Source organism: Hydra vulgaris, chromosome 06, assembly GCF_038396675.1.
Source record: "Hydra vulgaris chromosome 06, alternate assembly HydraT2T_AEP".
Lineage (NCBI taxonomy): Eukaryota > Metazoa > Cnidaria > Hydrozoa > Anthoathecata > Hydridae > Hydra > Hydra vulgaris.
The window spans coordinates 45134608-45150000 of record NC_088925.1 but is presented as its reverse complement, the minus strand read 5'-3'; the positions used below and the strand labels follow the sequence as shown (position 1 = coordinate 45150000).

The window sequence follows — 15393 nt, the reverse complement described above, 5'->3', positions numbered from 1 at the left end:
ATCCAATATAGTCGAAATTGGCGGAATTAAATGAATAATCAGATATTCAGATATCCACATTGGACACCCAACACGGCAGCATGCTACATATATTGTATAAACCTTCTTTAACTAGTTTTTTTTGATAATAAAAAATGTTTTGATGTTTTTTCAATCATAGGGTTGAATTTGGGTATTGCAAAATATCAACATGGTATTTTTTTATTTGATAACTGCCTGAGTTTAAACAATTCTTTTTCTTTGAAAACTACTAACTTGTCAAACAAACTTATAGTTTACTGATGGCCAAAATATGAATGATAATTTAATATAAACCAATGTAGGCATCTCTTGAACAATTTTTTTTTTAAGCGTTGCTTGATAGTGCCCGAATTTCATTTAAATGTTGAAAGCTGATTGATGTCGTAAAATCGTGGGATAAAATTTAAAAAACGTCTTTCTATAAAGATTCTAAATTCAAAGTTCATTAAAAAGGCCATTCAAAGATCTCGAGATTTCATTATTTAAGGTTATAAGTTATTATCATAAAATTTTTTTATTTAACACTGTGTTTCATCAATAGAGACTCATCAAATAACAATAAAAAATATATATATATATATATATATATATATATATATATATATATATATATATATATATATATATATATATATATATATATTTATACCAACTTGTTTCTCCGCGCAGCGGCCTTGGTTTGTGTTTCGGAGTTATGGAGTTGAGAGAAGGTTTTAACCACAATTAAGTAGCCTCCTCGTCTGTAGTGGCCTTCTCGGCCTTGAGGAGGTGAATTAACAATATATGTATATATATATATATATATATATATATATATATATATATATATATATATATATATATATATATATATATATATGTATATATATATATATATAAATATATATATATATATATTAGAGCCCTGAATCAGCATTTTTAGTTTCGAATAGAATCTCGAATCAAAGCAGGTCTTGAATCGAATCATTAGTTTAAGGAAATCCGAATTTACGTTTGTTTTATCTTTATTGTCTTACGAAATACAATTACACAATTAAAATGTTATTTGAATAAGTTCTTTATGCTACTTTTAGCCCAAACTATCTGTTCTGTGTTTTGCTCGGAAAGACTATTGCGTTTACAGTCAATTACTCCTCCTCCCACAGAGTTAACTCTTTCTGACGAACTCATTCTGACAAACTCTTTCTGATGAATATAGCTTTTGCAGCAAAAAGGTTATAGGACAATCTGAACGTCCCAATCTTTTCCTTTCGATGTAAACTCAATTTTTAATTGCTAATCTAAAGTTCTTCTCAATGTTTGTTACAGTTTTTAGACACATGTTCAAACATTTTATCTAAATTTGCATATATTTCATCGCGATACATAAAAAATACTTAAATTGTGCTTTTTTTCAGATACCATTAAGTAGGATGCTGATTTAAATTCTAAGAAGATAGCAATAAAAAAAACGTTTTCAATTAGTTCAAACCTGATTTCGAACTGCCTGATAAGATTATCAACAAATTTACTTATCCCTCTTTTATCATTTAAGTAAAGCCAATTTTTCAACGTTGTAATGCACGGATAAACTTATTTAAAGCTAACGCATTTTTTCCACACTTAAAGTAGTCGAGGCTGCATTTAAAATACGAGTGACAATTATTGATAGTTTTACTTGCGTTTCGGTTAGAACAGTCGCTGGTACTTTAATACAGTTTTTTTTCTGTGTGTATTCAACTAGCGTTAGTTCTATTGAACCATAAATTTTTTAAATTCATCCCAATAAGTTAGATGTGCTGATAAAGCGCGTTTCCACATCCATTGGAGGCTTTGAATCAGGTTTTCCTTAAAGAATCCAAGATACCTTTCAAGAGCTGCCTGTCCGACCAATTATGAGTGAAAAAATCCTACTAACTTATTACCTTTTTTAAATAATGTCAAAAAAAAAATTGATCGGAAGAAAACCGAATCAGAATAAAAGAAAAACAGCATTCCAATACCACGATAGCTATAACAAGTAAATAGCACCAATTCGACTATAACGAACTAAATAACAATTATATGGCGACTATTTGAACAATAGTGTTTACTAAATGTTTTTTGTTATTGAACGAAATTTTTGTATAAATAGTATTTTGTTGTTGTTGTTTTTCAGAGATAAAAAAATATAAAAAATTGATATTACTAATGTAAAAAAGATCTTAAAAATATAAGTTATAATACATATTTGGTATTATTTGTGATTGCCATCGGATCATAATTGGTAGCAGAGGGTAGTTTCTTCAACACGGAAGAATGGTAAAAATCAAAAATCAATTTTTTTTTTTATTATTACATAGATTATTATATAAACCACCATGTCAACCAAATTTCGAAATAAAGTGGTTGGGTGTGGTAGTAGATATTGCCCTTGACTAAACACCAAGCACAAATTGATGAAGCCAGATCTAGAAACTCAAAGTATCTTTCATCTTCAATTATAAACCTTAACACCACATGATCACTTTTTTTTAAATAACTGTATTTGTTCATGGTTTAATAAGTATTGTGTTTAATGAAGAGCCTGATGATTTTTCGATTATGTTATCGAAAATTTCTTTTGTAGCAGATACACGCATTTTAGTTACTACTTCGTGTAACTTTGCGTGGTCACTTTTTAAAGGGTTTCACAGACGAGACAAAGTTCTAGTTTTCCTTTTTTTTTAACCAATTTTTTGAGAGTCATTTTTAGCTTGAAGTGAAATAATCAACAGTTTTTTTTATTAACAGTTTGTGCAACTCAAAAACTTTCAAATTTAAAAGTATTTTAAATGATAGCGATGTTAAAAAGTACCGAAGCAAACTTATAACGCGTTACTAGTTTGCGCGTTAACGCGTTACTAGTTTGCACGTTAACGCGTTACTAGTTTGCGCGTTAACGCGTTACTAGTTTGCGCGTTAACGCGTTACTAGTTTGCGCGTTAACGCGTTACTAGTTTGCGCGTTAAAGCGTTACTAGTTTGCGCCCAGCTCTGTTTAAACCCTAAACAGCAATAATTTTTATTAAGTTACGATGCAAAATTTCTTTGGTTAATTTTCCAATATTAATATTTTAACAACTTTATAACGCCATATGTAAACAAACAACAATAACAAATGAAGAATTGATTCAAAAAACTTAATAATTTTTTCGAATCAAATCTCAAATCAAATCTCAAATCGAAGCAGCAATCGATTTGCGGTGCCCGATTTGAGGTATTAAGATCATTAATAAAGAAAAGGAAAAGCAATGGTCCTTATACAGAACCGTGTGGGACACCTTTTACTGATTTTACTAATTCAGATTCTATCCGATTATTAGAAACAAATTGTGTTTTATTTTGAAGATAAAAAGAAAGCCATTGAATTGTTGGGCCTCTGATACCGTAATACTCCAATTTTACAATAAGAAGGAAATGATCAACTGTATGAAAGGCTTTTCGGAGATCAGCAAAAACTCCTCATGCATACAATTTAATGTCCAAAGCTGTTCTAATTTGTTCAGTTATATCAATTAGTGCATGAATTGCTGAATGATTGTTTTTAAACCCATACTGACTTTTATAAAGACACTTGAATTTCTCCAGAAAGTTGTAAAGTCTGTTGTGCATAGCTTTCTCAAATAGTTTGCTTATATTTGAGAGATTGGGCGATAATTATAGTAATTCATTAGAGAACCTTTTTTATTTATTGGTATCACTTTAGCTATCTTAAGGAGATCTAGAAAAATTCCATTTTTTAATGAGTTATTTATTATTATGGATAGTGGCTATAAAATTATGTTTGAAATAAGCTTAAGAATAAATTTGGGAAGATTCGTTTGGGCCCAGACTTTTTTTGTTTTGAAGTTTCATTATGAGATTCGACACCTCAACTTTAGTCACTGACTCAAAGAAAAATAAACTTTCATTAGGATTTTTTAGAAAGTCTCTAAAATCGTATTTAGGAATAACTTTTTGTTTATTATATTCTCTTGCATAGTAGCAAAGTAATTGTTAAAAATATTAGCAATAGTAGTTGGATCATTGATGAATTTATCGTTAACTTTGAGGTTGAAAGAGTTATTGTATATATAGTCTGATGTTGATTATTTCTTTTATTCCTTTCCAATTTCTCTTAATGCTGTTTAGGTTGTTGTTGCAAAAGAAAATGTAAAACAATTTTTTGGATTGTTTAAGTAAGTTGCTTATTTTATTTTTATATAACTTAAATTTTGTCAAAGAGTAGATTTCTTGTATTAATATTGTTTGATTTAAAAAATGTTTTATAAATGACATTTTTGGATGAGATGGATTTAAGAATACCAGCGGTTATCCGCTTAAATCTAAACCATGATTTAAGATTCAGGTGGTTTTGAAGCATCTTTTAGAGATTTTTATATTCTTTTTTTTGGAGTAACACCAGGAATACAGAGGAACTGGGCCATGTGGTCTGAAATAGAAATTATTAGATTGCCAGAGATTGTTTCAGGAAAATAGGTGTTTATAAAGATATTATCAATGAGAGTTTTGGTTTTTAAAGTTATACGTGTTGGAAGAATAATTGTTGGGAGAAGCAAACAAGAGCATAGTTTTTGGAGGTAACTAGAAACAATAGGAGATTCTCTACAATTAATTAAGTCCATGTTGAAATCACCCATTAATATAATGTTTTTTTAACTTAATTTCTTAAGTAACTTTATTTCTTAAGTAAAGTAGTTAAATGGTTTGCAATGATATCTTTTGGATTTAAAGATTTAAAGTTGGGTGACGACATATGCAGCCAATTAAAGTATTTGTTTTGTGAGGGTTGTTAGCTTCAATAAAAACTGATTTGATAAATTTTGAGGCATAGATTGTAAGATCATCACGAACTACACAGTTAAGATTAGAGCTTAGATACAGAAGAGCCCCACCTTTTTTTTTGACTCAGTAGGGCAATGTTCAGAGTTAAATCCATTTTTGGTAATGTCAGTTATATTTGAGTTTTTATATATAAATTTGATTCAGTAATTCCTACCACCACAGGGGAAGTGTTAAGAGTACCAATAAGGCTACGGAGATGGTCGATATATCGTGGTAAGGAAGCAATATTGTGATGAATATATATATCAGTATCAGAATTATTGAATTCAGTAACATCAAGATATTTACAATTAATAGTTGGATTATATACATTAATCATATCTCTGTAAATGGACTTTTTAGGTGAGCAGGAGATTGAAGAGATTTTAATAACTTTAATGGAAGACCGTTGCATGAAAGTGTAAGCATAAGTTCTTGATCGTAAAGGCTACTAAATGGTATATTTTTGGAAATACAGTCAGAGCAATATCATTCTTGAGAGTCATTCGAAATAATATTATATGTATAGTTATTAATTAGATTGCACTCTTTGTGAATCCAAAAAGAGCAGCAGTCACATTGGATGGCTCTATGGTTTTTTGATACATTTTTTTGCATAGTTTGCAGGATTGTTTTAACACCATATTTTGTAAATTAATATTTATGATTTACATATAAGTCTTTTAAAAGTTTCTAAGCATATAGAGATAATGCAAACAAAATAATAAAGCAACAAACTGAAATGATAAAGCATATATATATAGCATATATATATATATATATATATATATATATATATATATATATATATATATATATATATATATATATATATATATATATACATATATACACATATATATGTTACACTATATATATATATATATATATATACATACATATATATATATATATATATATATATATATATATATATATATATATATATATATATATATATATATATATATATACATATATATATATACATGTGTGTGTGTATATATATATATATATATATATATATATATATATTATATATATATATATACACATGTGTGCGTATATATATATATATATATATATAAATATATATATATATATATATATATATATATATATATATATATATATATATATATATATATATATATACACATATACACAAGCACATACACACACACGCACATTTATATAAAAAAATTAGAGCTAATTAACCATATGCAATAGTAATTGTTTGAATATTAAAGATCAACTACAAGTTTAACTTTTTTTTTTTATTTTGTTATTTAGGTGCCCCAAGAAGACCTAACGGTCTTGTCACTGAGTACCATGAAAGTGCATTTAACTAGGAAATTCACACCTTCTTTCTTACCTTGACGTGAAAATATGTCCAGAGTTCGTTTCAAACCTAAATCTCCTGCTTCTAAAGCAAGCGCTCTAACCACTGCGCCACGGCCGCCATTTGATAAGTGCTCTTACACTAATGTATATTACAATGTTAAATTTTAAAATGTTTAATAAGATCTTTGCGTAGTCTACGTTCTTCTAGTGTAGTTAATTACATAATATTTAACCTAGCTTCATAAAATAATTTTTAATTGTAGGTGCTAGTTTAGTTATTCTTTTACGAATTATCTCAATTTTGTGTATGTCTTGTTGCAGGAATGGAGACCATCGCTGGATCGCAAACTCAAGATGTGGACGCATAAATGTTGTGTTGAGCTTTTTTACTATGTTTACATCTAATTATTTAAACGTTCTTTTTATGATACTTAACATTCTGTTTGCTTTGCTAGTTACTGAATCAACTTGCGAGTGCCATTTTAGATCCGATTGAACTATTATACCTAAATCACGACTAACTTCTATGTTACATAATGTATAATTGTAATTGCAATCAATATCAGTCATTATAAATATATCATTTAGATCATTTTTTCCAATTTTTTGTAATTAAATTTTGCGAGCCAGATAGATAACCTTGTCATTATATTATTTACATCATTTTGAAGATTTATTGAGTCATTCAGATTTTTTATAATGTTTATTATTTTACTATCATCAGCGTAAAGTTTGATAGTGTTTTTGACTTGATCTGGCAAGTTGTTAATGAAAATCAAAAACAGCAGTGGTCCTAAAACTAATTTCTGTTAGTTAAAAAGTTTTCTATCCATCTTATATAATTTCTCACGATACCATATGATTGAAGTTTAGTGATCAAACGAGAATGTGGTACTTTATCAAAAGCCTTTTCAAAGTCTAGATATAATATATCAATTGCGTAACCATTTTCTAGTTCATCAGTTATGATATCAAGAGTTTCCAATAGGTTTGTTGAGCAGCTTTTATTTATTCTAAACCCATGCTGATTTTCATTTCGTGAGGTGTTTTTTGTTAGATAATCCATAATTTTTTCTCGAATAATTGATTCCAAAATTTTACATGGGATAGAGGTCAATGAGATTGGCCTGTAATTAAATGCATTGCTCGTATTAGCTTTTTAAAAATTGGGGTTATGTTTGCTGATTTTCAAAGTTCAGGTAATTTTTTCTCAGTCAACGATTTTGTATATATTAAATTTGATGGTTTACAGAGAGTACTATGACATTAACTTAAGACATGTGGGCTTATCCCATCTACTCCAACAGCTTTGTAAACATCTAATATTTTAAATTTATTTTCAATAATATGGCAAGTTATTATATTGTTTACATCTATTTCTAGAATAATTTTAGTCCTCTGCAGCATGTTTGGTAAGCTAGGCTTGTCTTCATTAACAAAAACTGAAGTGAAACTATTGTTTAAAATATTTGCTATAGATTCTCTATTTGTTGGAGTGTTATGTGTTACATGTTATTGTTAATAAAGGTTAGTATCGTCTTACATAAGAAAGCTTTCTGTTTTGAACATAGATCAGGTGTACCAGGATATCAAAGTTGTATGTAAAACAATAATCAATGCACTTACTCTTCTGTTGATAACAACAATAATAATAAAATATAAAAAAAAACTTGATAGTCTTGTTAGTATTTAATAATCTTGCTAGTGTGAACCTTGGCCAGCTGAATCAAAAGATTGAAAGCCTTTATATGTTTAAACTAGATTTAATGTAACGCTAGTTCAAACAATGTTAAGCACGCTGTAGTCTTGTTTCTATAAATTCCGATTATATAATGATGTCTGCTATAGCTATTAGTAAAAAGGTGATCCAAATAATAACTATTATTAAATTCAAAAACTTAATAATGATTATTATTTAGATCACCTTTTTACCAATAGCTATAGCAGAAAAAAGACGCTACAGCTATTTGAAAAAAGATTTTTAATTAATAAAACACGTCTGTTCGCCTTAACTTGAAAACATGTAGTTGATATATATGTATATATATATGTGTATATATATATATATATATATATATAAATATATATATATAAATATATATATATATATATATATATATATATATATATATATATATATATATATATATATATATATATATATATATATATATATATATATATATTGTATTCGCACTACAGCCTCTTTTCATATAAGGATGCCAAACTGGAACTGCAAATTAAAAAAGTGGAAAAATAATATTAAATAAAGAGATCTTATAAGTTGAGAATTGAAGCTTGCAAACAATTTCTTTATTCATTTTATCGTTTGATTTGTTTTGACAATTGCTATGATTTTAGTTAGAAATAGCGGCTTTAATTCCTAAATCACCTAGAAACAATATAACATCCTCTATGTTTGGTTCTTTTCTAACTATTTCAATATTCGTATTATCCGTTATCGTATTATTGTATTAACCGTTCATCGACAATGCGACGACCAGTTCGAACCTTTATTTTTGGAAATGAACAGTGGAAATGAACGGCGGGCTCCTTTGGAGCAGAGGAGCCCACCGTTCAGGTAGCCGGCAATTGAAAATCTGATTTTTGCCTTGTCACTCCAGATGATAGATTGGATTCATCAAGATTCATATTGAGAAGTTAGATTTCAGGATCAGGGTCAATGCGAGGCCTGCTATCAACATGTTCTGGTGATGCAGGATAAGTCAGTTTTTGTGCAGTTTGGTGGTCATCAAGCAGTTATGTTTTTTTCTAAGCTGATGAAAGTCTTCGATGAACTCGTTTTTTTTTGCTTGCTCCACTTCCTAGACACGGTGCCGAGACCCGTAAAAGTGTAAGACCCTAAACAGTTATTTTGACAAAATTGTTCATCTTCTTCTGTCATTGTCACGCCAAATTTTTGCTCCAGTTTCTTTTGGTATAACTTGTCTTTAATACGTATGCCGTAATAATGTTTGGTCATGCTGTCGTTGAACTGATTTACTTCTACGTACTACTCGTCCAATTTTTTATAAATTTTATTTATTTCTTGTTTTCGGAATTTGATAAATCTTCGATAGTCAGTGCAAAATTTTTTCGCAACTATATTGACGTGTAAAGGATAAACGTTCCATGCAATCCAACCTTTGATGAATTCGGTAGCTACAGGTTTACTGGCAGCCTCTTGAGACAGAATCTATTTCCTGGTTTCGTGGTGCACAGATGAAGCATTTGATCGAAGATGTGTGCTCCAGTCTGGAGTTTAAATCGAGCGATAAGTTTTTCCTGTTTGCCATAAACTTCATCAAAGAGACATTTCTCAACACAATCGCTTCTATTATTTAATGTGTTTGTTAAATCCATTGTAGTGTATGTTTTCGACTTGATATTTTCTGGAGCAGTAGCCATTGTATTATACTAGTGCGGACTTGAAGACTGTCATGTGTACCGTGTGTGCTAACGTGACTTGCCGCTGGGCTCACTTGGTGAGATTTAGGAGAAAGATGCAATAGCGCAAACAACGAGAAAAGTAACATGTTTTTAGATTACTCGAACACCTTGACAAATACGGTAATCTAATGTGTTTTTTGAATTCCCAAGCCCAAAAAATATTTCAATGACATATTATTAGGCCTGTTTCAGAGAAAAAAAACTATCCGCATTGAGAAATAACGACTTTGACTGCCATTTGATTTGAATAGGCCTAAAATTCCCCGACAGTCGTGCTCAGCGCATCAGCTGGCTTCAGGATTCACTCGTTTTATCATGTACCCTACCTATATATATATATATATATATATATATATATATATATATATATATATATATATATATATATATATATATATATATATATATATATATATATATATATATATATATATATATATATATATATATATATATATATGTGGGCGTGGGAAATAATTAGATCTGTGAAGACTTGCATTATTTAAATTTTCATAAAAAATCGTTTAAATGTTTTATAAATTTCTCGCAAAAAGCATTGCAAAATTAAATTTTTGAGATGTTGAAAATAATTTCAAATTTACGAAAATTTTTTCGAAATTTACGAAAAACGACACAATATAACAAATCGATTTAAATAATTCTAACAATAAGTACAACAATCATGTGTTTTTATGTCCTTTGGTTAACTATTATGACCTCTAAACATAAATGAAAGCATACAATAGTTTTAAATCCTTAACTATTTATGATTCTTTTTTTAAATTCGACTCACCTGTTGCACAAAGTACAGCTCCAGATATTTTGTGATTTTCCAGTTTTTTTATTATCTTAAAATAGCTTACCAAGCTTAATCCAAAAGCAAGAAAATATGTCAAACAACCAATAACCATAAATGTTTCAGTAACAATTAGAGAAGCTAAAAAACAAAAAAGTTTATTTAATCAATAATAACTTTGTGTAATTTCGGTGTAGAAAATTCCAGAGTATTATTTGAAAAATAGTGGTATTTTATATAATTGGTTATTAAATATTTTAATTGTAATTTTATATTAGGCGTTTTGGATACAACGAACAAAAGTAATAGCTTTAATGCAGAATGCGAAATGAAGAATGTATAATGCAAAATTTATAATGCAGAATGCGAAACTGGAACTTTTTCAATTCTTTTTAGAAAAACTGCTAACTTGATAATGATACTTTAAACGCTGAAGATGGGCAAGATAAAGAGGAAGTCGGGCATGTATTATTAGCTCTCTGTCGATGCTTATACTGCATATGAACTTTTTGCAATACAAAGATTTAATTTGCTTACCTAGCTAAACTGTCAGAAAAGTCTGTTCGATTGGTGTTTGTCTTTGGTTTGCACAAGGATTTATCATCAAGATTTTGAGCCGTTATGGATTTAGTTGATGTTGTATTGCCCAAAGTACGAACTTTTTTGAATTGTATATGCGTAGATGATGCTGTTGGTGTTTTGCTTCAAAGATAAGCAAAATTTAATTGTTGAAATTTGCGATAGTGTGTTACAACTGCAAAGGATTGAATATTGCGAAAAACTTTACGTAATATGATTTAATCATCTTAGATCAGGATCACTTGCATAAAACCTGGCTCTAAATAATATTTTTCGATGTTTTAATGTGGGGATGCTGGATACGTGACTTCTGAATGCATAAAGACGCAAGAAAACGAGTGCAGGAGCGAGGAAAATGCCATACCTTACTCCTGAACAATGGTGGAGTCAATGATTCATCTGAATGGTTATTGTGTATTATGTATAAACTATCGTTTGTACTATGTTATATAAATTATGTTTCGTTCATCTGAAAACTAATGGCATCGTACAGCTATAGTAGACACGGGATGTTCAAAGACAATCTTAAATCAAAATATTTATTCAAGAAACTAAAATAAACCCAGAATCCTGCAAAAGTAGTACTTTAGACGGAAAAACTTATCAATGTAATGATCAACGGTTGTCACTATTGAGGTTGCTGTTATCCAAGTACGAGACAAAATTATTTTTGTAGATTTTTAACTGTTTGGAGTAAATATGAAATGAGTTTTATTAAGTTACTAAGAAGAGTATTTATTTCCCTATCTAGAATGTCAAAGCTTAAATCTATTTTGTGTAAATTGATGGCAATTTTAAACTAAGATACAGTCAATAAAATTGTCATTAAAAAACAAGGCCATGAAGAAAAATTTATTTGTGTTGAATGGAAAGTTAAATGGAAATAGAGTGATGGAGAAGTCCCCAAACAATTATTTAACAAAGTTGCCAAATACGTCATATTAATATATGCAAGAGAAGGATACGAAAACTAACTGCAGGATTTGATCAATCTTAATTGAGTATGATGAAAACAAGATGGGAGCACATAAAAGGCAATTTCATAATGGCTTTTATTCAACAAAATAAAGATAATAAAATTAGACCCATTTTAATCTAGAAAGAAGCTAACAGTATTATCGAGACGCATACAGGAGAGGCATATGTGTTTGTTGAGAAGCTGAGGGAATGGAAAAGAATTGTATAGAAACCAGCAATCATTGACTTACGCAATGTTTATATCCAGTTAAAAACTGAGGAATTTTTTTAACGATTCCAAACAGTGGAGTACCGAAACAGAAAGTATTTTTTGACACGACTTGGTTTTGGATTGAACGTTGCAATAATGATTATGAAATCTGTTGTAAGTGCCATTATTGATCAAAACAAATTGGCGAGGAAGGAAGCCACTGCTTTTATATACGACATTTTTTTTAATGAGCTCTCATCTAACAAAAAACGCTATTCATTTTTCCGTGTTGTTAAAGTCTTATCATTAAAAACGAAAAGAATCTGTGGCGCGAAAATTTGATGTTGAAATATATATAATTTTTTTTTCATGAAGAGAAATATATTAGCTACAAATCCATTCCAATTTTGATTGAAAAAAAAAGCATAAAAACATTTATTTTTCACTTCATTTAAAGACACTATTATCGTGTAATATAAGCATACTTAATCTACCGAGTGTTTTTCATTGAAATTGCCTAGTTCCAAGTAGTATTGCTTCTATTAAAAGTAGCATAATATTATACTCTAGAAAGTTAATCTTTTTGTCAGGCTTATATTTCTTTACTTAACTAATGTTATTTTTTTGAGCTAGTTTTAAGTGCTCATATTACCATATGGTCTGAGTAATGTGAGCACTATTGCTATATTTTCAAAACCTCTGTGTTTTTATGAAATAACTATGGCAGTCCAAATATCTAAAGGATTATGAGTAATGATCCATAAAAGTTATTTATTTAAAAAAGTTTTAGATCAAGTATAATTATCTTTAAAAGTGTTCCAACGTTTGTTTAATGTTCTCATAATACCTTTTCTACGCTAGTAATGAATATCAAAACACTTACAGTTTATCAATTATTTTATACGCAATAATAAAAAATAAAAATAAGATAGTATTTAGTCAACACTTTTCAACGTTTTAAAAATTGTGACTTCCTTTTACATGATTATAATACTTTTTTGTGATAAGGTAACTTATAAAATCTGATCACAATAAAGATTTTAACTATTATTCGATTTTTACACTTCGCGTAAAATCTAATTTTGCCATTACTTTGTATTATGTCAATACTATTGATTCACTAGTACTGACAGAGTATTGTCAATATTATTGAGTATTGACAAAACCAGGAGTGACGCCAGCTTTTTTGGTCTTCAAGATATCAACTTCCAGACATGGAGCAAACTCCAAACATATATATGTTTATACTTATGTCAAATAAGGATGCTTTGCAAAAAATTGCGATGATTCGAGCCTGGGAACAAAATTTTAAAACCCTACCCCCCTTCCCAAAACGTGAGAGCAACAATTTGATGATTTTTTTTTTTAACTATTTTTAACTTGACTTATATTCACCAATGAATTTTAAATTTCAGCGTAAAATATTTTAGCGTTAAAAAAATATGACCATATGAAGTTTAAACCCCCTCAATTTGAGCAAGTTGCAAGTTTTATATGGTCATAATTTTTGAACGCTGACAAATTATACTATGAAACTTAAAAATTGATTATGAATATAATTATATTTATAATCAATTTTTAAGTATCATAGTATAATTTGTCAGCGTTCAAAAATTATGACCATATAAAACTTTTCAACTAGACTTATAAGTCTAGTTGAAAATAGTACAAAAAATATTTCATTGACTTGTTGATCTCACGTTTTGGGCAGGAGGGGGACTATCATCGCAATTATTTGCAAAGCATCCTTATTTGACATAAGTAGAAACATATATATGTTTGGAGTTTGCTCCATGTCTGGAAGTTAGATATCTCGAAGACCGAAAAGTGCAGGCGCCGCCCCTGGACAAAACTATTGAGAATACAAAGTGGTTGCAAAATACAATTTTACTTAGGGATTAAAAATCTCATGACAGTAAAAATTTAACACAAGAATTTTATAAGTTAATAAGTAGTATAATGAATAATTTTTTACAAGTGAGTTAAAATTTATTATTTGTAAAAATCGTAGTATTAAAAATCTCACATTACACCAGATTTAAATAGGCAAAAAAATCTCTTTAGAATAACAATATTGCTTGACTAAATCGCGTTTTTTATTTTCATAAATATGAAACTGCTAATTTTTTCAATAGCCTTTTTTCGATTTTATTTAATTTTATTCGTCTTTTTTCGATAAACAATTATTTTAATTAAAAAAAAACTTTTGTGATAAGTCCTATAAAACGAAACTTTGATGTTAAATATTTAACATTTGTTTCTAATTAATATAGAATTGCTCGTTAACTTAAAAAGAAACGTAAAACTATTATCACACGTGAAATTATTATGAAATACATTTGATATGGTAAGATTTGCTTAACATTAATCGTACAATACCAAAAGTTGCATACTTGTTTACTCACAAAAAAAATCAAAGCAAAACTCAGTCAAAAGTACAAAAAGTATCACTTTTTTTTTGTCAACGAGCACCCATCAACTTATGGAAATAAATTAACAATTTAAAATTATTGTTAAAATAAAATTACCCGATTTGTTTTGCATTTTTACACAAACATTCAAACAGTAATTCCATATTCCTGAGTGGTAAGATACAGTACTATTTGTGTACTCTATCCAATAGTTTCCTGAAGTTGACAATATTGCTAATACTATGCCGAAAAAAATTGTTCCACAGTATATAATATTTATTAAAGCCATTTTAAAACCTTTTTATTCGAATAAAAGTTTAGATCGTTGTGCTGTTTAGCTTATGAGTGGCATATAATTATCCAAATGATAAATATTTAAAATCAAAGTTTCGTTTTATAGGATTTATCACAAAAGTTTTAACTTTTTAATTAAATTAATTATTGTTTATTGAAAAAAGACGAACAAAATCAATTAAAATCGAAATAAAACTATTGAATAAATTAGCAGTTTCATATTTAAAACGATGGCATATGACTATCCAAATGTTAAATATTTAACATCAAAGATTCATTTTATAGGAATTATCACAAAAGTTTTAATTTTTTAATGAAAATAATTATTGTTTATCGAAAAAAGGCAAATAAAATCAAATAAAATCAAAAAAAAAAAAACTATTGAATAAATTAGCAGTTTCATATTTAAAACGATGTTAAAAATTTGAAAATTTTAACGCTGCACAGTGGAGTATTTCAAGGTAAAAGTCGATCAAAAGTCAATTACAAGAGTTTTGTAAAAGTATT

At 28.4% G+C, this 15393-nt stretch overlaps 1 protein-coding gene across 1 annotated transcript in view; it reads right to left on the bottom strand.

The window, feature by feature from the left end:
* The window catches only part of LOC136081048 (lens fiber membrane intrinsic protein-like), a 23010-nt gene extending 8067 nt beyond the window's left edge, over window positions 1-14943 (bottom strand). Inside the window, exons 1-2 of the mRNA XM_065798364.1 lie at window positions 14710-14943; window positions 10432-10575 (exon numbers count right to left, since the gene is read on the bottom strand). Coding sequence (XP_065654436.1) covers window positions 10432-10575; window positions 14710-14881 — 316 coding nt within the window. The 5' untranslated portion in view covers window positions 14882-14943. The remainder of the gene's footprint in view (window positions 1-10431; window positions 10576-14709) is intronic.
* Between the last annotated feature and the right edge of the window lie 450 nt (window positions 14944-15393).